Here is a 24,558-nt window from a genome sequence, read left to right as displayed (position 1 = left end):
TCCCACTGTGAAAGCCAGCAGATCACTCTCTAGCACACAACCTCCCCAGGACAGTGACTGTCTCCTGCTGGCACCCACTGAAGCTCCAGAGGTCCCTTCCAACAGCAGTTATTCTATAATCTTATATAACTGTGCCAACATGGCTAAGTCTATGCAAAGTACCTGAGCCATTCGCATAAAGAGCTGTAGCATTTCAGGTAGGGCTGAAAAAATGTGTATCTAACAGGCACATTCATAAACTGCCAGGCATCAAAGCTATCAGGAGGGCAGAGCTAAGCAGGAATGCTCACAGCTCTCCCAGGTTACCCTCCCTGCAGCCTCCCAGGGCCTGCCCATCTGAAGCAGACCCCCAGGGTGGGCCTCAAAGGGGCACAGCCTCACTCACAAAGCTGGAGAAGAGCTGGTCACTGATGAGACGATTCACTTTCTGGAACTGGTCCAAGTCCCCACTTCCTTTCTCTGTGCACAGGTCCCACATGCTCCCTGCTGCCAGTGCCTTCATACAAGCTGACTCCTGCACCAGGGAGACACAGCTGAGCCATGCTTGCTGCCCAGCAGGGGCCCCCAGGGCAGCTCAGACCACCCAACCCCACAGAGCTGAGGCAGGAGACGTGGCCAGAGGTACTGCTGGGGCACACCACGCAGACAGGAGGGGCAGTGCATGGTGAGCCCCACAGGCGTGGCATCACACCCAGACTGCCTCACCCGGACATGCTGCAGGTAGAGGGAAAGGTCCCGGATGAAGGACTTGATCAGACGCTCCTGCATCCGGAAGTTTTTCTCTGTCTCTTCAAAGGCTTCATCCTTTAGCTGTGAGAGAAAGTGTTTCAAGGGAGGTGATGCAGGACTCAGCATCTTCCAGACTGCAAAATGTGCTCACAAGCTGGACAGCAGAGATGGGTGGTTCACACCCTAAGTTCACTCTGCCTTGCTGGCCTGGATGGGAGCTGCACAGGGGAAGGGGTGTGGAGGGACAGCAGATATCTCTGCAGAAGCACTGCAGGGTGCAAGTGCACCTGATGCACAGTACCTGGGGTGCAAAGCCTGTGAGATGCTTGAGGTGGCTGCTCACACGGTTGGATTTCTTGATGATAGAGTGGAAGTTGAGCTTGGAGATCTTCTCCATGAGACTATCCTCATCCCCTTTTCTGTACTTTAGCACTAAAGAGATTAATATAGAAATCAAACCCTTATAAACATAAACACCCATGTCATACACTGTCTCATCAACAATCACCTCATTAGTTCTCCTCTTCCCCAAGCCTCTGTAGTCCCAAGAACCCCACACATCATTACAGAATGGCTTGGGTTGGAAGTGACCTAAAAATCATCTAATTCTAACCTCTCTGCCATGGGCAGGGACATCTACTAGACCAAGTTGCTCAAAGACCCATCCAACCTGGTCTTGAACACTTCCATGAGTGGGGCATCTACAACTTCTGCAGGCAGCCTGATCCAGTGCCTCACCACCCTCGCTGTAAAGACTTTTTCCTTATATTTAATCTAAATCTAAATCCTCTCAGTTTAAAGCCATTATTGCATCCTATCGCTACATGCCCGTGTATAAGATTGTATCATAACCTCCCATCCCATCCAGCACTGTGCCACCTGTTTGGTTCTTGAGATGTCCTATAGTTTGCAGACAAACCATTCAAGCTCTTCCACAGGATTATGCATAGTGCCAGCATAAGATGACATAGGAGTTGGTGTGCAATAGTCCCTGGACATACAGAAGGTGCCTGTATTACTTCTTTAGCAGAAATAAGCAATCATTACAGGCAGCCTGTGTCACCTCAGCTTCAGTGGGGCTATGAGGTAAGACTAAAGTGTAAGATTTGCACAAACTGGGGGCTTCCAAGGGAAAACAGGGAGGGTGGCCAGCAGGTATCAAAGGGAGTAATTTTCTCCTTCTTTTCAGCCCAAGGGAAGCTACACTTGGTTACTGGGCCTAGTTTTCGTGCCTGAAGGCCATGAGAGATGTGGGAGAACCACAGCTCCTAATCCATGAGGAGAGCTGGTGGAGCCAGGTGGGTTGGACATGAGGAAGCAAAGGGGGATCTGCTCACTTGAAGGGCAGTTACAAAGGTGATGGAGCCAAACTCCCCTGAGCAGCGAGAGTTCCTCCATGACTGTGGTTGCCAGCTACGGCTCAGTGGCCAGCAGACACCAACCTCAGCACACCCATTCCTATCTCTCTGTGCCCAGCACTGCCCAGCTGCTCACCCAGGTCCTTCCGACGCTTGTACTCGTTGATGTTGACGTTGATTTCTTTGACTGCGAGGACAGCAGCCGTGAGTGGTGCCTTATCAGGGTGAGCCTCAGGGGTAGCACTGAGCAGCTCCATCAGCAGCAGTGGGTACCGCATCACCCTCTGCACTGGCTTGATGAGGAAGGAGCCCAGGTTAATGTAGTTCGTGCAACCCCTAGAAAGTCAGGACAAAGGAGATGCATCAGGTGTCAGTCCAGCTCTGCCACACACATTCTGCCCCCTCAAACCAGTGCCAACCAGACCCAGAACTCCAATGCCTCTAAATCCACTGTACTCCCTAAATCAAGCCACCCTTATGTCCAAATTCATTGCACTTCTGTACTCCTGGTGCCCTCAGATCAAACCCGGGTTTCTGCTCCTCACTCACAGCAGGTGATACTTCCCAGCCAGGATCCTCTTCATTACGAGACTCACCATGAAATCCCACATAGGCACAACCTCACACTTGCCAGAAAGCCACTTGTTTCAGATGCTATTCCACCAAACAACTGCCCAGATCTGTCCTCCAGTGCAGGACAGACTGACTGCAGGACCGTAGTCACTGCATGGCTTTCCTGGCTCCTTGGGGCTGCAGGCTCCCAAATCCTGTTTCCTGTCCAAGGCCTCCCCTTGCCTCATCACTTGTGCTGCCTACCTGTGCAGCCTACCCACTGCCTCTGCTGCAGTCATGTCACAGACACCCCTCTCCTCCCAGCCATGCCTCCACGAGGCACTGTTAGAGCACCCCAGCATGCACCCAGCCTGTGGCAGGTTAGTTACAAGGGAATGGCCAGACCCACACAGACAGACAAGCAGGGACTAAGAGGAAGTACCCACTTACCATTCACTGTACAGGCTCCTGCCGGTGCACAGAGTACCAAAAAGCAAAGAAAAGCAAGGGTTAACGGGGTGGCAAGTGTGCAATTCCACAGCCAGTGTCTGTGCCCTGTCAGTGAGGCTGCCCTGTCCTCCCAGGGCAGTTACCTCCACAAGTTGGAGCCCTGGCACTCGCTGAGCCAGGCAAAGCAGCTCCTTCCTCAGCAGCTGTGGTGGTTCAGGGTTTGGGGAACAAGAGCCCTCAGTCCAGGACATACCACCTTCTCTATTGGTAGCTTCTATGCAGATTTTAAGGGGGTCTACGGGTTTTCCAGTATGTTGGCATTGGGGCAGGGAGCCATTTGAACCCAGAGCCTGGTCAACTATGCAGTGCCACCATCAGACCCTCTCCAGTCACCCCCTGAACTGTCTAAACACTGCTGACAGAGAGGCAGGGATGTTGAAAACTGATCCCCCTGTCCCAGCATAGTGGCTGCCACAGCCAGAGGCTCAAACCTGAGGCTATCCAACAGGTCCAGAAGTAGTTTCTGCAACTTCTCATCCTTCTCATAGGTTTCCAGCAGTGCGATGGCCTCATCATGGTTCTGGCAATACACCCTGTAGACACTCTCCAGCTCTGCACGCTGCGTCAGGAACGCTGGCCCTGCAGACAGCAGCAAAGCAGGACTTAGTGTCTCCTGGTCCCCAGCTGCCTCCAAAAACATTGGTGTGTCTCTTGGTAAGACATCCAGTGTCCCTGTTCCACACACACAGGTCAAGACAGTGCTACTACAGCATGCAGCACCCCTCCTCATTATCCACCAACACAGAGAGCTCAATCAGTCCAGGTCTCCCAGGGGGACTAGTGGAGACACTGGTCACAGGAGCCACAGAGCAAAGGCACAGGCAGCCCACGGCACAAACAGCTCAGGCTGGCAGCACTTTGGGGCAAAGGGTCACAGGCACTGTCTCAGCAGTGACCCCTGTGGCAACACAGATCTCCTTGGCTTTGCTGTTGGACTGATGAGTGGCAATGGGGACCAGCAGGGGGAAATCCTAGTCCCAGTTATCCTCTCCCACCATTTAAACTGTTATGCCCTACCACAAACAACGCCCATCCCAGCCTTCTGAGGAAAGTAACAGCAGAATTCATACCGATGGCATCTGCAGCCTCCAAGGTGGACAGCAGCTGCTTGGAGAAGTTAATTACCATGTGGATGTTTCCAAAAAGGCCCTCAAAGTCTATGTTCTGCATCTAGTGAATGGGAAAAGAGAAGTTCTGGATGGGGAACATGTCCCAGTTAGACTCAACAGCCCCCCCCACCCTCCTTCAACCCATCAGTCCTCAGCTTCACAGCAGGCACTTGGTGCAATGTCCTCTCATCACAGTGACTCCTGTACACATTCCCTTGTCCCCCAGTGCACTGAAACTCTCACTCCTTATGTGTCCTACCACAGCATCCTTCTCTTTCCCAGCAATTTCACCCCTGCCTCTGCTCACCTGTTTTTCTCTTTTTCCTCCCACTAAATCTGTCCCCATGCCAAGATCCCGTATCTTATTTCTTCTGTCAATGAATTTAACCCATAACCAAACAAAGAGACTGGTTTTTTTTCCCTGCCCCCCAAAAAATCAATTTGTGATTCTTGCTGCCAGGTCTCTCACTCCCAGAAAGAATTAGGGTTCAGGACCTCAAAGCAGATAGGTTTATTGCAAGAAGTTCAGGGAGCTGTGGGAGCTGTGGGAACCACCCTCCTCCCCTGAGAATAGCTCTAATTTCCTCTATGGGTTCCCATGCTGCATAGTCACCTCTGAGAACAAAGTAGACCCAACATCCTTACCCCAATCCACCAGTGCTGTACCACAGCTTCCCCTCCTTTCCCAGCTCCTACCTGTGCCTGCTGCAGGGGCTCCATGATCCTCTCCACACACATCTCCAGATCTCTGATATAGTCCCGCTCTGTCTGGAGCAGTTCATCAATAACCTTGGCCCTCTTCTCCAGCATCCTTTGCTCTGCACTCTCAGTGGCAGCCGGGGATGACTCCAGGGATGGTGTCTGGGAGGACAGGAGAGTCATCTCTGTAAGACAGATAAGCGAGATCAGCATACTCCAGCAAAGATGCAAGGACAGGAGACAAACAGCACCTGAATTGTTACACATGTAACCTCTGAGACTGAGAAACAGCACTATTGAGAGGCCAAGGGCCTTTCAGAGGGGCCATCCCCAGGGCTGGAGGGAGAGCCGGCAGCTCCCACAGCACTCCCTCGCAGCACCAGGCGCACCACAAAGCCTTGGCACGGGCGCGGGGGGCAACAAACCTGCTCTGCCCGGTGTGCCGTGATGCCGGCCGGACCTGGGTCCTCTCCCACCCCGCTCTCCGCGGCCCCGGGAAGCTGCAGACACGGAGGGAAACCCCCGCTAGGCAATGGCGGCCGCCCCTCCCTCAGGCTGGGAACAGTGTTTCCATTCTCCAGGCCCGGGGCATTTCCATCTCAATGGCCGCGGAGGGCCCCGAGCACCGCAACCGTGCTGCGGCCGGCAAAGCCTGGAGCTGGAGCCCGGCCAGCGGGGCCGGGCAGGGCCGCCCCGCCTGCAGGGCCCGGGGCTGCGGGCCGCCCTCCTCCGCCCCGTCCAGACCCCCGCAGCCGCCTCGCCTCCTGGTTTTCTGTGCCACCTGCACAGGGGCCCAGCCCCCTCTCGCTTCCATTGAGACATTTTATCCCCCCGCAGATTCCTGGGCCCCGCCGCTCTCTGCCCCACCTGCTTGCTTTTAGAGGCTGTGCCCTCGGACCGAAAGCACGGCCACTGCGCTCCCCCCGCGTCCGGGAGAGCCCCTCCCCGACCCCTGCCTGGTCACCCCTGCGAGGCCAGGAACAATCGGGTCTCCCCCATTTCAGGGCAGCACGGAGCCCCTTGCAGCGCCAGCCTGCCTCGGGTACCCCATCTCATGTCAATGGCTGTTTCCACAAATGCGCCGTCTGCTACGGAGCCCCAGCTGCCCTCCCTCAGCGGAATTTTTTTAGAGCTGCAGACATGCCCCAGCTCAGGCGTTTCAAGGAATGTTTTTGCAGGACAGGCACTTCCAGATCTCCACGTCCCTGACCTCTCCGATGTCAGCGTCAGACAACAGAGGCTCAACCCTGCTTAATCCCAGGGACACCCAGCAGGGCCTGGGAGTTATCCTGATACCACAGCACTGACTGTGTACAGCCCAAGAGCCCCCCATGCTCCCAGCCGCTTCTGCAAGCAGCCCCCAGCTGTGCTCTGTGGGGTGATGGCAGTACCCAGCACCATGAAAGATGGGATGGGAAAATTGCTCCCTCCGCCTAATCATCCTGTCCACTGCTCCCCTAGACCGGGGTCTTCACACTCTAACAACTCGAGAAAGAAAAGACATCCAAGCTGCGACACTTACTCAGTCCATGATTACCTGAAACCATACCAGCCCTTTCGGCCCTTCCCACTGCTGAACAGCCAGGAGCATCAGCACCGAACTGCAAAGTCTTACAGCTACCTGGGCTGAGGACAAAGCACTGCACTTCTCTGCAGAAAGAACAACTTCAAAATCATTCCCAATGCCAGCCCAGCAAATGGGAAATCCAGCTGAAACACAGATGCCCTCAATGTGGGAGGAAAGATCAAGATCCTTGTCTCTCTAAGCTGGCATCTCTGCTGCCCTGCCTTGAAATCTAGCCTGGGGAGATGCCAAACAACCAGCTCCATGGAAGAGGATTCAGTGACACAACCAGCACTACATTTAGCATCACTGGGAAGAAAGGGCCTCACCGATTCCTACCGGCAATTATCCTTAAGACTAACCCCACCAGAGCCTGTCCTGACTTTCCAGCAGTCCCCCAGTGATTAACTTTATCAACTCAAATGCAGCAGGAATCCACAAGGAAGGCCTCAAAGCAGATGCTGGGTTTAACTGGTTTTGCTATTTTCATTTCCACAGCATCTGCAAAGTCTCAGCAGCAGACTGGGCCCTGCTGTGCAAGGTCCTCCACCAACACCCACATGGATTATCCCTAGACACAGCACTCAGAGCCTGAACAGGATATGAGCAGAAAAATGTACAAGAGGGACTAAACACTAAGATAATACAGTCAACAGGTCTTTGTGGCTCAGAGAGTTAATGAAGTAACAACAAAGGAGTTATTTTAAAGGAGGCATGGCATTTGTTTTGCAGGAGAGCAAGCTCAAGTGGGAAGAACCTGGAAGAAACAGGAAGGTGTTAATTTGCAATGCAAACAGGTGTGTAAAACCTAGTGGGGGTGGGTGAGATGATACTACTGCATGGGGCGGGCTGGGAAGAATTTTGAAAATGAAGACAAGCCAAAATCACAGCCAGATTTGGGAAGACAAATGAAAAAAGATTACATTTGCTTTGGTCAAAGAACAGGATTTTATATTTAGCCCCAGGCAAAATGCCACCACACTAAGTTTTGTACAGGACACCTGGGGAGTTTACTGCACCACCAAACAACCCTGCTGTGCTCCCAGCCTTAGCCATAGCCAAACTGCAGTCACACCATGTGTTTGGCTCCAGCTCCCCAAAACAGAGCTGGGGATGCCCAGCTCTGCTGGCAAATGCAGCAGCTCCCCACGCTCCACAAAGAAAACCCCGGGCAAGTAAATCTAGGTCAGGAGCTTATAGAAAGTACCCTGCTGCAAGGATTCAACCCACACTTGTGAGATTGCCAGCTCTGTAACACCCTTCTTCGGCAAGCCTCAAGTCCCTGCCTATGGCAGGGAAAGGAAAACCTTCCCTGCAGAGATTTTAAGCCCACAGTAGTCATCCGCACAGCCTGGTTGACCTGGCACAATGCTGAACATCAGTTTTACCCACTTACAATGTATCAGTATTTGCATGATTTTGAAAAACCACAAATAATCCTCCTCTGGCCTACTTGCTCTTTCTGAAAATTCAAGATTCCTTCAAAAACAAGGCTACATCGCAGTCAAGTCTCCTAGAACTCCTGTTTATCACTAGCCCAGCATCCTCCCTCAGCAATGAACTCAAAAGTTGTCCTACCTCTTTCCAAACACTTTCAGTTCAAAATATTCAAATACAGAATTTATTTGTAATATTTGGCTCTTATATCTGACCAATATGTGTTACTTAGTGTTTGTTTCTGATACATTTAAAAACTGACACTTTTTGTATTTCATACTATCTCTGTTAATTGTCAGGAATTTATTTTTTCCTGTTTGTCACACATTCTTGTATGTCTAATAGCAGCTTTCCCTAAATGAGGCTTACTAAGCAGTTAACTAAATCCACCAGTTTCACTGCTGTGGATTTTGGTCATCTATTTTAAACATATCTCCATTTTACTCCACAGATTTTCTATTTAAATGTTACCTTTCAATTTGATTCATCATGTCCATCAACTTTGGAGATGCTAAGACAGACACCACAGCCTGAATGGGCTTTGTTGGCCCACAGCAATATGACTATTATTTTTAATGAAGCCACCAAATTCCAATCCAGTGACAAATCCAAGTTTACCCATGACACAGTTGCTAAATAGGCATTCAGAAATACATTTCCAAAAACAACGTTCTCAATCACAATTTTCAGAGATTCTGTTCTCCTGTTTCTTCTCGGTTTGATGGTCTGAGACAGGAGCACCTGTTTTGTGCTTTGCTAGTAAGCAAAGTACCCCTGCTGGACCCATGAAAGATCCAACACCAGCTCCTAACCCAGTCCTGGCAATGAGGTGTGAAGATGGAGCACAGTCCCGCTTCTGCCCTTCCTGGGGAGGCTGTGATTTGCTATCGCAATCACACGGCTCCTCCTGCTCGTCTGAGAAATGCCAACGACATCAGCTTTCTTCCAATTAACAAAAACTTTGAATTGTTATTACCCAACCTCCTAGTGGGAACACGCATGCAATTAGAGGTTTTCCCTGCCCCACTCTGGGAGCAGAGTTGACCCACAAAGACCAGACCCAATGGGATGCGTGTCCACCCCCGCTGCAGGGCTCACCCAAAGGTCTGCATGGCCCCCGCTGCTCCTCCTCAGGGCTCACCTGGCAGCATCCCGCTAACGCTCCCGGCACAGCAGCGCCACGGGAATCCCAGCAATCTCCGCTGGAGCTGCACCCAGGCAAGCCCGGCCCGGGCCCACAGCTCAGCACAGTCAAGCGGGGACTCAGGACAAAACAAACCAGCTGCAAATATTTGAAGGATGTGGAGGTCAGGAGGGGAGGAGCCACTGCCGACCATGAGAGGGGAGGCGGTGAAACTAGGGCAGGGAATAATTAATCTGAGCAAAAGGCTAAACTCTCTGCCAGAAGTAGGATCTGGCTGGGGTGCAAACTCTTACTCCACACATTGGTAATGCACCAGTGAGCTGAACGGGGGCAGAATAGGGATGCTTCTCCAGGGCCACTGGGGCTGCCTGGTGTCCCTAACATGTCTAATGCAGAGACTGCTTGATTGGGATGTCTCTATGTTGGATAAGACCAAAACCGTGGCCCCAAACAGCCTCTGGTTGCCCAGACAGCCCCACGGCATTCAGTGGGAGCAGAAGATTCCAACCCTTGACACAGAAAAAAGTGAAGTAATGATGGTGTGAAAGAGCTAAGCTGCTAAAGCTGAGGCAGGGCATCAACAAAGATGTGAGAAAAATTACTGATGGACAAAAGAATGAAAGTTGGAAGTTCTTTAAAAGGGCCTTTTAAACAGACAATCCAAAAAACATAAAGAGAACAGTACTGATGAAAAATCTATCCTGCATCTGTGCTTCAATAAAGACAGCAAATATACATATATAAATGAACACAGAAAGCCATATAATAGATAATAGACACACCAGGAACTCTGAAGCACAGAAAAATGAGAAAAGAAAGACATCAAGAAAAATCCATGGATGGTAGAATTCAGTTTTCATCTTTTAAATAAGGAAATAAAATGCTACTTTATAATGGACCTTTATTTCCATCCAGGACAAAGGACACCCTACAATGACACAATCCCACAAGCAGGCAGAGAAAGTACAATTTTTGGCAAACCTAGCAAAAAGGTAGAATTATATAATACATTTTATGCTTATTTCTTTCTAAAAAAAACCAAAACAAACAACAACAAAAAACCAAGACCTTGAAAATCCACTGCCAGTTGAGTGGAGACTATCCAGAAAAGAAGGCATTTCTAAACAGTTTCTCCAGAGACTGTATTTAGTTAATCCCACATAATAAAGTAATAGGGAAATCACTGCTGTCATGTAGAGAAATGAAGATCAATTCAACAGGATCACAAATAAAGATGAGGCATATGAGTCACTGAGTGATCCAAGGTACCCTGAATAAGATTGAATTATTAAAACCAAGCACGTTTAATGCATACAAATGCATTAATGTATTAACGGGAACTAGAAATGCAGCCACATGCAGGACTGTATTCTGGGCAGTAATTTTTTGGCTTGAACAGACAAAATTCAACAGGAGTTCCCTGAATATTGCAGAGAATCACTGAGGTTTTGGATGAGGGCACAGGAGCATAGCCAGGTAAACTAGTGCTGACACCCACCCAGAATGCCTCATCCAGCTCTAAAGTCCACTGTTTTTAAAAGTGAAAAATGAGTGAGCATCAGAAAGAATAAACACTTTAAGGTCTTCCTGTGAGTCTCTGACATGGGTATTTTAAGACTCCATTCACTACAAAGGATTGAAGACTGAAAAATTACTTAATTACAGTACCTGCCAGAGAAGAATATCCATCAACTAAAAAGCTCTAATTTAGAGAAAAAGGTCGGGGTTCAGAGCTGAAATGCAACACATTAGCATGCAAAACCTTTAAGAATGATGTTGACTAAGCAGCAAAACTACAACAGGGGGGTTCTCCTGTTGATGTGTCAGGCAGTCATATCTGAGTCTTACCCCAGAAGGGGTGCTCTAAGCAAGTACCTGTCACCCAGTTACACTGTACAGAAATCTGTAAGAAGTGTGATAACCCTCCTAACAGAAAAGATCATCTTTACTGGCTTGGAAGTACTCAAGGCAGGCTGGATGGGGCCCTGGGCAACCTGATCTAGTGTGTGGTATCCCTGCCCATGGCAGGGACATTGGAACTAGGTGTCCCTCTAGTTCTCTCCCAACCCAACCCAACCCATTCTATGATTCTATGATCTCTACTGGGGCTTTCAAGTCCCTAATTCTGTTACTCAGTAGATGGAGAAAGAACCTGTTAGAGAAGTAAACAGCATTAGAAAAGATGCCTGGAGCACACACTGAGGGAGAACCAGAGCTGACTTTTTCCTGCCAGCTGCATAGGAGGGAGTCTGCTGCCAAGCACAATGAGAGCTCTTTTAGGGAGGTGCTGGTGGGATCTTACATTGAGGCAGCTACAGCAGTGAAGCATTACATGACAAGGAGGGCTATGGCTGGTCCAGCACTGTGCCCCAGCAGGGCAAGAGGAGGAAAGTAACAGACAACTGCAGGCAGAAAGAGGCCACAGGATAGACTGACAGTGTTTGAAATACCTGGAGCTTTCATCTCTCCTGTTCTGCTGTGAGACACTGGTGCTGATGATGAGGGCATCCCGCCCTGCCTTTCTCATAGCTACTCCCATGCCCCTGATGGGCATGCCACAGCGGGGAAGGATCCCGTAACTCTGAAGAGCATAGGCCTTCACTTGGCATCAGTCTGCTCCTTCAGCTCTTGTAAAAGCTGGGGAAGCCAGCACTGCTCCAGCCTCCTAAGGCTTTGTGGACCATTTCCCATCCCACTCTGTTCCTGGCTTCCTCCTGGCTCCCTGCTGCCCTTTGGACGTCTTAGCACTGCAAAACCTCTCCCTTTCCTCACCCTGGGGACAGAACTGAGCAAAGTCCCACCCTTAGAGGATGGCGTGAGAGTGCAGAAATGCAGCCATCGGAGCCTGCTTAATCAAATATCTCCAGAGGACAGATTTCATGCTAAGGCAAAAGTAGTCACTGCCTCCAGCTTTGCCATCACTTTGGCTGTTGCACAGCTTTCCTCTCCATTCCAATCCCACTTCATGGAGAGTTCACACACACACAGCTACATGAGACAGATGCTGGCAGAAAGGGCACAGGAACAAATAGGTTTTAAGACACACGGAGGGCCGTCCATCAAGAAGGGCTCCTTCTGTCCCTCTGCCCAGACCCCAGCACCTTGCTGTCACTTCCCCTCCCCCCACCAATATTCTTGCAACAAGCCCAGCTGCACAAATCTGTCTGCAGCTGACTCTGACACAGCCACAGTGTCAACGGAATGATTTCACCCATGCCAAGACAGTCCTAAGCCTTTCACTTTGCTAATTCTCCAGCTCCAGGGTGCTATTTGATGGGACTGGAGACCCGGGGATGGCCTGGGGACCTGGGACACAGGGCATGCAACTGTTGTAGCACAGGCAAGGGACCAGTGCAGTACTGTGGGGTGACAATGCAAGAGATTCCCATTGGTGACAGCCCCCCAGCATGCAGGTACCTGAGTGTCCTGCCCAGGTGAATTATACAACTCAGAGTACTTGCTCTGCATATGTCTGAGTGCTACAACAGCTTCTTCTATTTCCTGCTTTGTGCTGCCTTTGAACAGCTGCCATACTCATGCTCAGGGTCAGGAATTGGTTCCCACACACAGAATCTATTCATGATGGGCTATAAACAGGCAGTGGGAATAACCCCAGCATTTCACCCTTTCCCTCATGAAGAACCTCCTTAGGGCCCTGAGAGAGCAGACAAACCAGGGCCACAAGTTTTAGGGTGTACCCAAAACATGCAGGAGCAATAGAAAGAACAGCCTTGGGTCTGTGCCACCTATACGTCCCTCCCACGTGGGCCTCCACAAAATCCCCTACAGAGGTTGCAGGAGGGGGGCTGACCATGATGTTCATTTCAGTAAGTCCCAGGGAAGAGCCGTCCTGTGACAGCCTGTCTGTACTGGCCACCCACGTGCAGACTCCCAGTGCTGCCCTGGTGCCAGGGCAGAGTGAAGGCACACCCTAGAGAACTGCCCACCATTTCCCTGTGTACCTTGCTTTTTCTTCCTGGTCTGCACAAACTCTGAGTGCCGCAGGGCGCTGGGAGCGGTCCGTCTGTAGAAGCTGTTTCGCTGCAGCACCGAGCCCACCCTGTTTGCTTCCTCAGCCTCCTGCTCCCAGACCTGGCTCCAGTCTGGCCGGCCTCTGCGTACCCTCGAGTGCTCTGCTCCACTGCTGCTCTCGGCTGCCATCCCAGCTTCTTCTTCCAGCTCCCCACAGCCGTCAGAGTCAAGGACACATGTCTTGAACTGTGTGTAGCAGGTACCTGACCCCAGATTCATGCTACCATCTCCCAAGGACCTGACTGCAAATGCAGGAACTTCACAACCTCTGTCTGGACTGCTATGGTCCATGACATGGCCTTTGGGTGTCTTGTGCCGTTCAACGTCTTCTTCGTCTCCTTGGTCCCTCATACCTACACGTGGCCTTTCCTGCTCTGTATATGCCCTAGGGCCTCCATCATCTCTATACCACTTTTCCCCTTCCCTATATACTTGACTGCCTCCATCCTCTCTATACTGCCTTCTCCTCTCCCTATACTCCCCAGAGTACCTCTCTTGCCTGTGCCACAGTTCCTTTTTCCTATAATGCCTTCCATCCTCACTATAGTCTCTAGGATCTCTGTAGTCCTGATACCACCTTCCCCCCTCCCTACAGTCTCCAAGGCCTCTATCCTCACCATACTGCCTTCCTCTCCCTCTGTACTGCCCAGGTACTCTGTCCTCTCTGTCCCGCCCTCCTCCTATCTCAGAACTGCAGTTTCTGTATTGAACACCCTCCCTCTCATAAACCCTGTAGTTTCTGTCCTCTATATCCTGTCTTTTGCCTTTCCAAACATTGTCTGCTCTCCTGCAGTCCATGTACTGCATCTCTCCCCTCCAAAAACCTCCACAGTCTCCATTCCTGCTCTGTTGGTCCACAGAGATGTCCTCCTGTCTCCTGGAACTGTCCCAGCCACCGTCTGCTCCTCGGCTGCCCGGGTACCGCTTTCTTGTCGCCCCGTGTCTGTCGTTGCAGCCAGCCACGTCCTCTCTCCGTGCAGCACAACAGTCCTCATATTCCCAGCTGAGGAGCCGCGGTTCCCGTCTCGGATTCTCCATGCAGTGTTTCCTCTAAGGACAGGTGCGCATAGTCCCGTGGGGTGTGGCGCAGGGGCCGACTCCCCTCACTCTCTGCTCCCTGAGCCCAACCCCAGGCTGACGCCGCTTCTCCACTCTGACCCAGCACTCCCGTCCCAAGTGAAACGCAGGTGCTGCTTCCTGAAACTAGCCAGCAAAGGCACGGGCCCAATCGCTGGCGGCGCTGGCCTCCTCCACCTGCTGCCCAAAGTAATCAGTAACCAGCTCCGAGCGAGGCGAGGAGGGGAGCCAGGCTGGGCAGGCTTTCACTGCCCAAACCGGCTCCACGGCTTTGCCAAAACCTCTCCGCAGGCAGCTCTGAGGCAGGGAGGAGGGCACTGGAGCACGCAGAGGCCCTGCCCCGAGACCAGTGTCCTCAGGGAAGGGAAACAGAGCATATGTGAGACCGCAGGAAGCCACAAAGCAGATGAGGGATACCAGATCTTCTACCCCATCTTCTGCTTCCCGCCCCTGATGGCACAGAGCGAACAATGTAGCCTAGAAGAGGTCGGGCTCTGCTCCACACCTCCCTGGGGCCAACTGAGGCCTTCAGGCTGCCCCGGCTCAACCCTGGTGCTCAGCCCATCCTCTTCCCAGCCCCCACCCACAGTCACACGAAGATCAGGAGAGAAGCTGCTCCCTGTGAGACAGAGCAGTGCCTACACTACAGTCACAGCTGCACGGCTCCCTGCTCCAGGGGGAACAGCTGGTCTACTCGCTGACAGGAGCAGCCTTGAAGGGATTACCTGGGTCATGGACTCTGGGGCCAACACACAAATTAAGTTTCCAGAAGGCTACAGAAATACACACTCCAGTAATGCCACTTACCACAGGCCACAACATATTCCTAATTTCCATGCCAAACACAGAACTCCTATAAGAAACCAAGAGAAAACCAACAACATGCCTTTGACAGAGAGCATGAGCCTGTGGATGTCATCCATGTCTCAGGTTCTTGCAACACTTGTTAGGAACACAGAGCCCATGCTCTCAGCTGGTAGAAGACAAAAATAAAACCAATGGATTCTCCAACGGCAGGAGGGCAAGCGCTAATCCTGCCCTAGCCTGGTGATCAGTGAAACCCCCATGTGTTCACAAGACACACCAAAAAAGCAACCTGATGATTTTAAACATCTACTGTAGAAAATGACGTATTTTCTACTTTTCCTTTGGCTTCCCAAAAGATACATTGAGGAGTTGGATTCCACACTATGAACTACTCCCCCTGTAAGACTATGCCTGCTCTGCTCTCGTTGCTGGTCAAAGCTTAGTGAGAGCTTTTTTGCCTCCAATGTCTTCATGTTCCCCTAACAATGGTAAGGCAGAAGCCAAGCACAAACACATTTTGCTGAGCTGATGCAACACCAAGTTACTGTTCTGCCTGCTCTACTAGAGCTGGGCTAGCAAGACATGCTCTCTTGGCCACACTCAGATGTGTCAGAAGTGATGTGACACAGCTTGGGTAGGACACACCTTTATCAGAGGGCTAGAAGTCTCTTGAACTGGAGAAAAATCCCCTAGGACTACTTGAAAAGATACTAGCTTGAGGATGCCTCAGGATAGTGCATTTGTTCTTACCTAAAACTTCCAGTTCCAAGAACCAACAGATTCCACAGGATCAGTTCTCTGCCAGGAAGCACTGGGACAGTAGGAGACATATCCCAGCAAGATCCATCTCATCAGACAATTTCCTTTAAGATTCAGCCTAGATTTTCCTCTTCCTACCTTCAAGTTATTTCATCTAACTTCAAATCCTCTAGGCCTCCTTCCAAGCTTCCCTTCTGCACACCACTGACGTGGAGGCTGTTTGTCACCCTGTTTTCCTGGTGTACCCATATCAGCCTTCATTCTCATGTGCTCTGCCTCCAACACAATCGTGCAGCCAAGTGCTGGGGCTCCCCAGCGCTGATTAAGCAGTGGGAGGATGGAGGCAATGAAGTCAGAGTGAGTAACTCCCAGGCAGGAGTTGGCATTTCACTCCATCTCCCCCATGCAGTGCCCACATTTCCTGCACGTCGTGGGTTTCAGCAACAGAACTGCAGTGTCAGAGCTCTTGGGAGAAGCCTGGGAAGGGACTGTGGGAGAACATGTATGTGATCCCATCTTTTCATTTGTCTATTGTAATATTAAGTGTAACATAATTAACAGCACTGATCTTTACATGGCCTCTTCAGATTTCAGAGACCAAATGTGCTGATATATTCATGGGAAATTCCTCTTTCCTGAGTAATTTTTTCTGGGGTGCAAGACCAAAAGTCACATTTTCAGCTACAGATATGCCACAGTTGTAAGCTCTTTGTTGCTGTTACCAATAGAACAGTGCTATTTTCTTGTCCTGGACTCCATGGATGGCAGGAGCACAGGGACAGGCTTTACTTTTAGGCCCACTAATCCATCCCACTCCCAGGTCAGGTTCAGTCCCCTTCTGAGCACCCCTTCTCATATTTACAACAAATCCCCACAGGTCTGTATCAGCATGAGAGCAGAAACCACAGGAAACCCAGTGCCCTGACAGGCTGAGGGCAGTCACAGCACAGACATCAACTCAAATCTCAACTGCAGGACCTCCAGCAAAGCCACCCTGAAGTTGCTACGCACTCCCCTACAGATAAGAGGGGATGAGGTAGTGAGGTTGGAACTGCAGCAGCAGTGGTTTTGCTTTCCATCATGGACATACTGGGAGTGGATGAGATGAAGGCTCTGGATGTATGGAGGGGCTGGAAGAGGAGACTGGAGAGTTGGAAGGAAAAGGGGGTGGGGAAGACGAGACAAAGGGATATCCAGAGAAAGACACTGTAATTGTCAAGGCAAAGTTATGATGATTTGTACTGCAACAGTGCTTATGAAATTATCAAAATCAAGAATTAAAGGGTATAAAAGACTGCCTTCAACAGTGTAAAACAGCAGAGGCACCTGTGCTCCTGAAGCATTCCCCATCCCATGCTGTTGTAGACTCACCTCTCAACTCCTGCAGCTCCATGCTGAGGCTCTCAATGTTGGAGTCACAGAAATCAAGGTTTTCCATGGTCTCTGCTCTCACCAGCTCATCCTGCTGCTCCTCCAGCATCAGGCTTAGCTCGGCACGGGTCTTGCTGTACGCCTCCAGATCTTGCTCCACCTCTCCAATTCTAGTCAGCAGGATGGAGCTGGAGGAGGCTGATCCTGCCTGTGTCAAGTCTTCACGTCCCTCCTCCACCCGCTGCTCTGGGGTGCTGGGTTGAAGCTGTGCAGGGGCCACATTTTTCCTCTGGTTGCTGGATGGAGGCCGGGGCGCAGGCCGGGAGGGTTTGACTGAGAAGGCCAGAGACCCGCCTTTGGACACTTGGCCACCCTGCATGTGCACAGCGGCTGTCGCGAGACTGCTGGGCCGAGGAGGGGGTGGCCTCAGGGCCCTTCTCCTCTCTGCCTGCCTGGAGTGGGACACTGATTCAGGAGACCCCCGGACAATGTCCTTCTCAGAGCTGTAGTCCAAGATAGAGAAGTGACGGGAGACCTTGTCCTGGTCCGCACCAGTACTTGACAGACTCTTCTCAAACTGGGCCAGCTGCTCCGTCAGTTTGGAGTCCAGGTCCATGCAGCTGTCCCCCTGCACTGCTGTAGTGCAATCCCCCCAGCTCCCAGCCCGTGTGTCCAGGTTCACCTGGGCAGTTCCTAAACTGGAACAGAGCTTGGATTTCTCCAGTTTACTGTCCATCCAATTGTCTAGGTCCTGGGTCCTGCTTTGGCTCTCCTGGGGCTGGGATGCTGCCCAGCTATTAGGAGATGAAATTGCCTGACACCGGCCAGGATCTTGGGGGAAGTGGGGAGCCTGCAAGGGCACAGTGGGGCTGTCTCCATCATGCTTAGGGCGGGGTTGAGTTTCTGAGTTTCCTTGGGTGGCTGAAATGGTCCCTGCAGGCTCCAGCTCACCTGCCTGGCCAGGCCTGTTGCCCTGTGGGGGAGGCAGCTGAGCAGAGGGGAGAACACCATTGACTGTCTTTGCGTGGTTAGAGGGGACTGAGCCCACCATGCCTTTGGAATGTGGCTCTTGGTGTCCTGTGCTGGGAGAGGCCTGGTGCTGTCTCAAGCCAGTGCCAAGAGGACCCTGTGTCCTCCCTGCCTTGTGAGACAAAATGGTGGCAGACTCAGGGTATGCAGCCAAGACGTCCTCCTTTTCCCTGCTATCTTTCCCTGGCAAAGAAGGAGTTTCAGAGCAAGTGCTTTCTGGATCTTGATGGATGGCCAATCCACAACTGTCTCCACCTTGCAGATCCCCAGCACTCACCTTTTCCCTGCAAGCCTCAGAGGCTTCCAGCCTCACAAATCTGTGTGGAAAGATGCCACGTTTTCCCCTCAGCTCCCCCTCCAGCCAACCATCCTCCAGAATGCCTACAATCCGAATCCTGTCACCCACATCAAAATCGAGTTCCTTGGACTCCAGGGCTTGGAACTGATAGAGGGCAACACCATAAGTACTCCCTGGCTCCTTGTCATCTTTGGGGGGCACCTCTACTGTCCCATTGGTGTCACAAGTCCCTGTGGGCTCTGGATCCACTGAGACTCCTGGTGCTCGCAGAGGAGTAAGCAGTTCCACAAAACCCTCTGGGAAGATGCCCCTGCAGCCTCTGAGCTCACCCTCAAACCAGCCAGGTTCTGGGACACCAACAATGTTGATCACATCCCCTTCCCTGAAGTCCAGTTCCTCCTCCAGCTGAGCAGACAGGTCCATCAGGGCCCGGGCTTGGCCCAGTGAGTAGGCTGGCACCTCCAGGAGAGTGCTCTGTGACAGCTGACGTCTCCGAACTGAAAGGCACAGCTCCCTCACACATGATGAGGGGAAAAAGCCCTTGGAACCCCAGCTGCTTCGGCCCTGGAGCCAGCTGGAGGCCAAGGATCCCCCCAGGATCACCAAGTCTCCTGTAGAGAATGAGACACACCAGTTCAAAACTGCTCTCAATATTGCTTCCCACCTCTTATTCCTGCCTCCCTGTGTTCTCTCCTGGCTGTGGGTGAGGACTGGTACTCTGTCAGAGCACAGTGCATGCTGGGGATGCATACAAGCACAGGATGGGGTTAAGGCATGAAGGCAGCCTCTTGTATATCTAAGATACACAGCTTGGCTGCAATTCTGTACAGGTGCATCAAAGCTTTCATTCTCCCCCAAATGCAAATCTAAGACTTGGAGATTAGGGGTCAATTAAAAGGCAGTTGTAAATTTACTATGATCAAATGTGATGCCAATTTTTGGAGTTTCATGAGTAATGACAGATAATGAGAAACTGGTATCAAAGTGGCAGAAACCCAGAGGACCATGGTGGATTTGACATGACCCACGTCATGAGGTATTAGGAAATTCACCTCTTTCTTCTGTCACTCTAAGCAGGATGCTGTGACTAGGTTCATCCATCCGGAAGGACAGGTGAGGCTTTTGAGGTGCAAAGCAAAGGAAGGGAATGGAGATTACCTCTCTGCAATGACAAGCTCCCTGGCTCTTGAGATGTGAAGTCACTGGTACAAACAAACAGTTTTTCTCCCTGCTTCAAAGGGGGAATATCCACAGGTTCAACAAAGCTGCTAGGAAACTGCCCTAAAAGGAGAACGAGTTGTCAGCAATGTCTTGCCTGAGACGCACCACCATCTCCACCCTCCTTCCAGATTTTGGAATCTATTCATTTCTTGCTAAAGGAAAATACCCAGTTACCCTGCGTGCCTCAATAGCCTGGTGGAAGAAGAACGAGTTTGCGAGTCAGGAATTCCTGGGGTATTAAGTACTTCAGAGCTAACAGAGAACAAAAAGCTTTGAGCCCTTGGCTCACTCCAGGCAACCACAGGCTGTGAGCATTACTGGGACTGTGCCATCAGCACGGAGCTTCCAGGAACAAACATACTAGGTTTTCTCTGCCCTTACTGCCTCCTTCTCAACTCAGACCTATGGTGAGGATTAAGAGATCCAGTAGTGCTGGATCACAAGACCAGTGTCTTCTGACTGGGCATTGTTACCTGGTGCTCCCTTCTCCACAGGGCTTGGCCTCTGTGCAGTCTCAGCACAGAATTCAGGCTGCCTACTCAGGATGGCCACACCTGTGAGTCACAGGCTCTGTCACAGCTTCACATGCTGGGACTCCAGGGATCTCCCCCACTTTGTCATTCTGTGTACCTGTTTCACCATGCCACATTGGTTGGCCACCACATGATACCCATCTGTCCTGGGGTGACTTTATGATACTGGTATCCCCAATCGTCTGGTTTATATTATATATTAAGTTCTGCACCTTTAAGACTGGCTTTGAGAGCAAGAGAGGGGGAAGAAGAAGCGCGCAGTTTGTGTTAAGGAAAAACATCACTCCCACACATCCCGCTCCTGGACTGTGGTGTCTGCAGCACGGACAGACAGCGGGACAGAGCTTCTCTCTGGCTTTTAGTTAGTTCTAGCTAGCTGAGGCAGAGGAGTTCCCTGGACCTTTGTTTGTTTTTTTCCCAATTTTCTTGGATCTGTGCAAGTCTGCTCTGGACTGAACACCCAGCCAAACCCCGGGAGCTCACGCCTGTGGCCCACCGGGGCCTGGGCCTCGGCATTTTCCAGCGCCGGAGGGACTGATAAGAACCTGAGCGAGCCGAGCTACACCACATGAAAAGGACTTTTTTTCCTCCTAGATTTGCCATCCCATTGAACAGCAAGAGGTTTTATTATTTAATATTACTCAATTTCTGTTAAATAAACAGCTTTTTCCACTTCTCTCTAAGGAATTTTTTTTCTTTTCCCGGACTAGTTAGTGGGGAGGGGCATTTCCCTGGGGAAATCCCCATTTGGAGTTTTCCTTCCTAATTTGCCCTAAACTAAGACACCATCACATACTAATTTCAGTCCTAGAGCACGTGACATGGCAGAGCCCGCTGCAAAGGCCATTAAAAATGTCTTATATAATTGGAGGCAAGGGGATATGATGAAGTAAGGGCTAGTACCACATCTAGCATTGCCTCTGGGTGACCAAATATTTTCTAATAAAACCTGGAAGCACTATATTCTAGACACCCAGAGCTTTGTACTGTGTTTAGGCAATTTGGCATTTGCTATACTCTGCTGCTTCGTTCACAGTTTTGACCAACTCTCTTTTTCCTTATCTTAGTTTCCTGCTCTGTAGATGGAAACAACATAATGCTGTAAGAAAGGAATTACAGTAATTATTCCACAGAGTAATGAGTACTAGGCTGCAATACCTCCACAGCTTCTATTCTAAAGCACTTTTTCAATTCCCTGTAACTTTAACTTAGAAAGCTGGGCAGAAAACTCCAACAGCTGTTCCAAGGGAAAGCAGGAATGCAATTGGGTTTTGAGCTAAAGGTCATAAAAAACATTCAGTTTGACTTCAGCATGTTTATCTTTGAGCTACGACACACATCTGTTTGTTATTCCTTAATAGCCTCATCTTCTATTGAACAACCTCACCAGTTATGCTGGGAGACAAAACTCTGTTGAAAACTGCACACATAATCCTTGCCCAGTGACTTCAGCAACAGGATCAGGCACATGCTCATTCAATGCCATTTATCAGTCACATGGAGCACAGGAGGGAAGTGCTCCTGTCCACCTTTGCTTCAGACAGTGGCTGTCAGGAGAAACCAGGCTGCTACTACAATAGCAGCCCCATCTCTACAGCCAGGGATGTAATCAGTCCCACCCTCACGCTGAAGACAGAGGCATGCTTATGCTTTGAAGTGGCCTGGCTTTCATCTCCCCAAGAGCTCACACATCTTCTTAACATCAGGATTAAGATGAGAAAGAGCTGCCTAAATAAAGACTATGAGACTCTTAGTGTTTCATTAAGAGCATTCTTCTGCTTCAGAGATTTCTCACAGCCTACTAAAAGTTTAAGAGACTTGCACACCATTTCAGGCACCTAGATATTGACGACAATTTGTGCAGGAAGATGCTTTGAAGCAGAAGGGAGGAAGTGGGGCTGAGTCAGAGGGCTTGGGGGGGAACACATGGTCGCTGTTGTTCTATCTCCACTGAAAAGGTCACTTGGACTGGTTTCCAGAGTGGATGCATTTCCACTCTCAGTGCATCTGTTTCCTTTCTCCCCTTCCATTGCCACAGCAGGTCAGCACATAAATTAGCCAGGAAATGGGCAGTCTCTCCACAGAGACTGGGACAACCAGTATTGTGAAGCTCCTATCTTGAGAACTGACTCTCCACTAACATCTCTCAAAAAACATCACACAACCTGTCTGAATAGTTGACACAAAGCTGGCAGGAGATCAGTGGCAACTTGATCTTGGTGACAAAGTCCCATGAAAGATTCAGTAGATCAAAGCAGGTCCTTCCCCACCAAGGGAAGATGTGCTCATGGAGTGGACATCTAGCTGGCACTTCTATGGACCCAGGTGCAGGCATTTCCAGCTCTTACCTGTGACACCTTCCTTCTTGCCGAAGAGCCAGAACTCATCCACCACAGCCAACACCTCGATAACATCTCCCACAAAGAGGGGCAGCTCTTCAGAGACGCTGGGACAGAAATCAAAGACAGCCCGCACCACGGAGCCAGCCTCCATTGCGCAGCGTCTGAAGGCAGGTCAGTGCCTAAGGCTGAAACAGTGAGAAGTTTGTCAGCACCCAGAAACACCTGAAATTATAACACATAGGCTCAGGAAGTAAAACCCTTCCTGAGCACAGAGGCAGATGTGGGGAGACTCTGTCCTGAGCTCCCTGCAAACCCCTCGCCACGTGCTGCAGGAGCCAAGGGGCTGCAGCAGTGCAGCCCCCATGGTCTAACCTGCCCTGTCCTGCCCCTCTGGCTATCTCTGTAGGATCATGTGTTTATGTTGCAAGAGGCGGGGGACAAGCAGCAAGAAATTTGGAAGTGAATTCCAGTCAGGAAGGAAGCAAGAGGAGGGGAGGAAGCTCAGCATTTCCCTGACATGTGGGGCAGGGCTCAGACCTGACAGGGTCTGGTGGGCAGCCAGCACTACCCACCACTTGCACATCCCACATCGCATTCTCTGACAGGATGGGCACAGGAATCCCCCTCCCCATGCACCACTCAGGGCAACAGGAACCAGCATCACAGCTCTGGCCCAGCAAGGGAAGAGGCACAAAGTCCACTCAGGCAAGCTCATGCCACTATCCTCATTCTCAGACCTGACTGGAAATATCCTTTCTGCCTTCTAGGTATCTGGCTCAGATATCCCCTGGGATGAACCATAGTTCTTGGCAGAAGTCAGACTGAGATGAAGGTGCAGACCCTGTCGAAGGGTCTGGGAGCCAAGGCTGAAATTCCTCCTGGCAGAAGACTTAAAAGCAAGCAAAGACCTCCTCGTCAAGGGCTATGACCCGGATTCCCCCTTCCTCTGGAAGTGGCTGTTGAGGACATTCTCCTGTATAATTTCTGCTTTTCAGCCTTACTATCAAGGAAATACAGTGCACCAAGGCATCAGCAGTCCTGCAGCTTAAGCTTCTCCTTTGCCTCCTCCCAAATTCCTCAGGATGGGAACAAGAAGATTCATCCTTCAAAAGCAACCAGAAACTTTAAGATTATTCCTCACCTTCTCCTCAGACCAGGGAGTTTGCTTTCACTTCCCGACCCACTGCAACTACAGGCACAGAACAGCACTGCCAACACCTCTCCGCGCCGCTTTCAGAGCCCTGCACTCTGCAGTGCTGGGACATCGGTGTCCTCCCCACCAGTCCCTCGGCACAGGCTACTTTCCTCCCACATCACAGTAGAGCCCCTGCTCTGTCCGTTTGGACACGACTTCCCTGCCATGGGACCCGTTCTCCTCCCTTCCCAGAGCGGCTCCAAGCGCAGTGAGCAGCCCCGCTCCAAGCGCCGCCCAGCCGGTGACACCCATCCCATCTCAGCACGGACTGTCAAACCCCCTGCCCAGCTAAGGGCAGAAAGAGCGCGGTGACAACACAACAAAACACACACACACGGCCCTCCCAAGGGCACCCTTTCTCCGCACAGCCACACACAGCCCACCTGAGCCCCGGAGAGTCAGGAAGAGGGGAAGCTAACACGGGGAGGAGAAATAAGTCCCTGCTAACGAGGTGCAGCCAACTTCCAGTGAGAGTGCCAGTGGGGGATGCAGCCAGGGAAAGGCTTTCTGCTGACGGGACCATTCTGTTTATCCAGTCCGACTCACCTCCTGGGAACAAAGCGGGTTTGTACTCAGCAGGAACAGCTTCCTCATCACGTCTCTCCCCGCCCCCAGCCATTCCTCTGCTGCAGCCAGCATGCTGTGCCCCTGGCCACCCTCACCTCTGCCATCCTGTCTGTCCGTCACTCCTATTGCTCTCCACTGCCTTCCCCATAGCACGTGGGCTCCTTGGGACACAGGCTGTCCCTTTGTCACCAGCTTTGTGCTGGCTGTACAAACAAAGAGCCCAAT

The 24,558-nt window shown here is 51.1% G+C and overlaps 1 protein-coding gene across 11 annotated transcripts in view; it reads right to left on the bottom strand.

Annotated features, from left to right (window-relative positions):
• The window catches only part of DNMBP (dynamin binding protein), a 37,486-nt gene that overhangs the window by 3,947 nt on the left and 8,981 nt on the right, over positions 1 to 24,558 (bottom strand). For 2 of the 11 annotated variants that reach the window (XM_088059546.1, XM_014250480.2), the window contains exons 2-12: positions 22,578 to 22,756; positions 19,634 to 19,756; positions 17,149 to 19,086; positions 4,955 to 5,142; positions 4,220 to 4,319; positions 3,581 to 3,728; positions 3,090 to 3,107; positions 2,224 to 2,423; positions 1,031 to 1,161; positions 706 to 810; positions 386 to 514 (exon numbers count right to left, since the gene is read on the bottom strand). In XM_088059546.1, coding sequence (XP_087915672.1) covers positions 386 to 514; positions 706 to 810; positions 1,031 to 1,161; positions 2,224 to 2,423; positions 3,090 to 3,107; positions 3,581 to 3,728; positions 4,220 to 4,319; positions 4,955 to 5,142; positions 17,149 to 19,086; positions 19,634 to 19,756; positions 22,578 to 22,722 — 3,225 coding nt within the window. In that variant the 5' untranslated portion in view covers positions 22,723 to 22,756. Of the gene's footprint in view, positions 1 to 385; positions 515 to 705; positions 811 to 1,030; positions 1,162 to 2,223; positions 2,424 to 3,089; positions 3,108 to 3,580; positions 3,729 to 4,219; positions 4,320 to 4,954; positions 5,143 to 5,382; positions 5,526 to 9,056; positions 9,080 to 9,099; positions 9,209 to 13,064; positions 14,605 to 15,768; positions 16,073 to 17,148; positions 19,087 to 19,633; positions 19,757 to 22,577; positions 22,757 to 23,712; positions 23,928 to 24,149; positions 24,325 to 24,558 lie in introns of those variants that run through there. The other 9 variants (XM_088059545.1, XM_005520850.3, XM_088059547.1 and 6 more) reach the window with 9 other exon arrangements.

Source organism: Pseudopodoces humilis, chromosome 9, assembly GCF_049639895.1.
Source record: "Pseudopodoces humilis isolate 2021_Gansu_Grassland_sample_001 chromosome 9, ASM4963989v1, whole genome shotgun sequence".
Classification (NCBI taxonomy): Eukaryota; Metazoa; Chordata; class Aves; order Passeriformes; family Paridae; genus Pseudopodoces; species Pseudopodoces humilis.
This window is presented reverse-complemented; position numbering and strand designations above follow the sequence as displayed.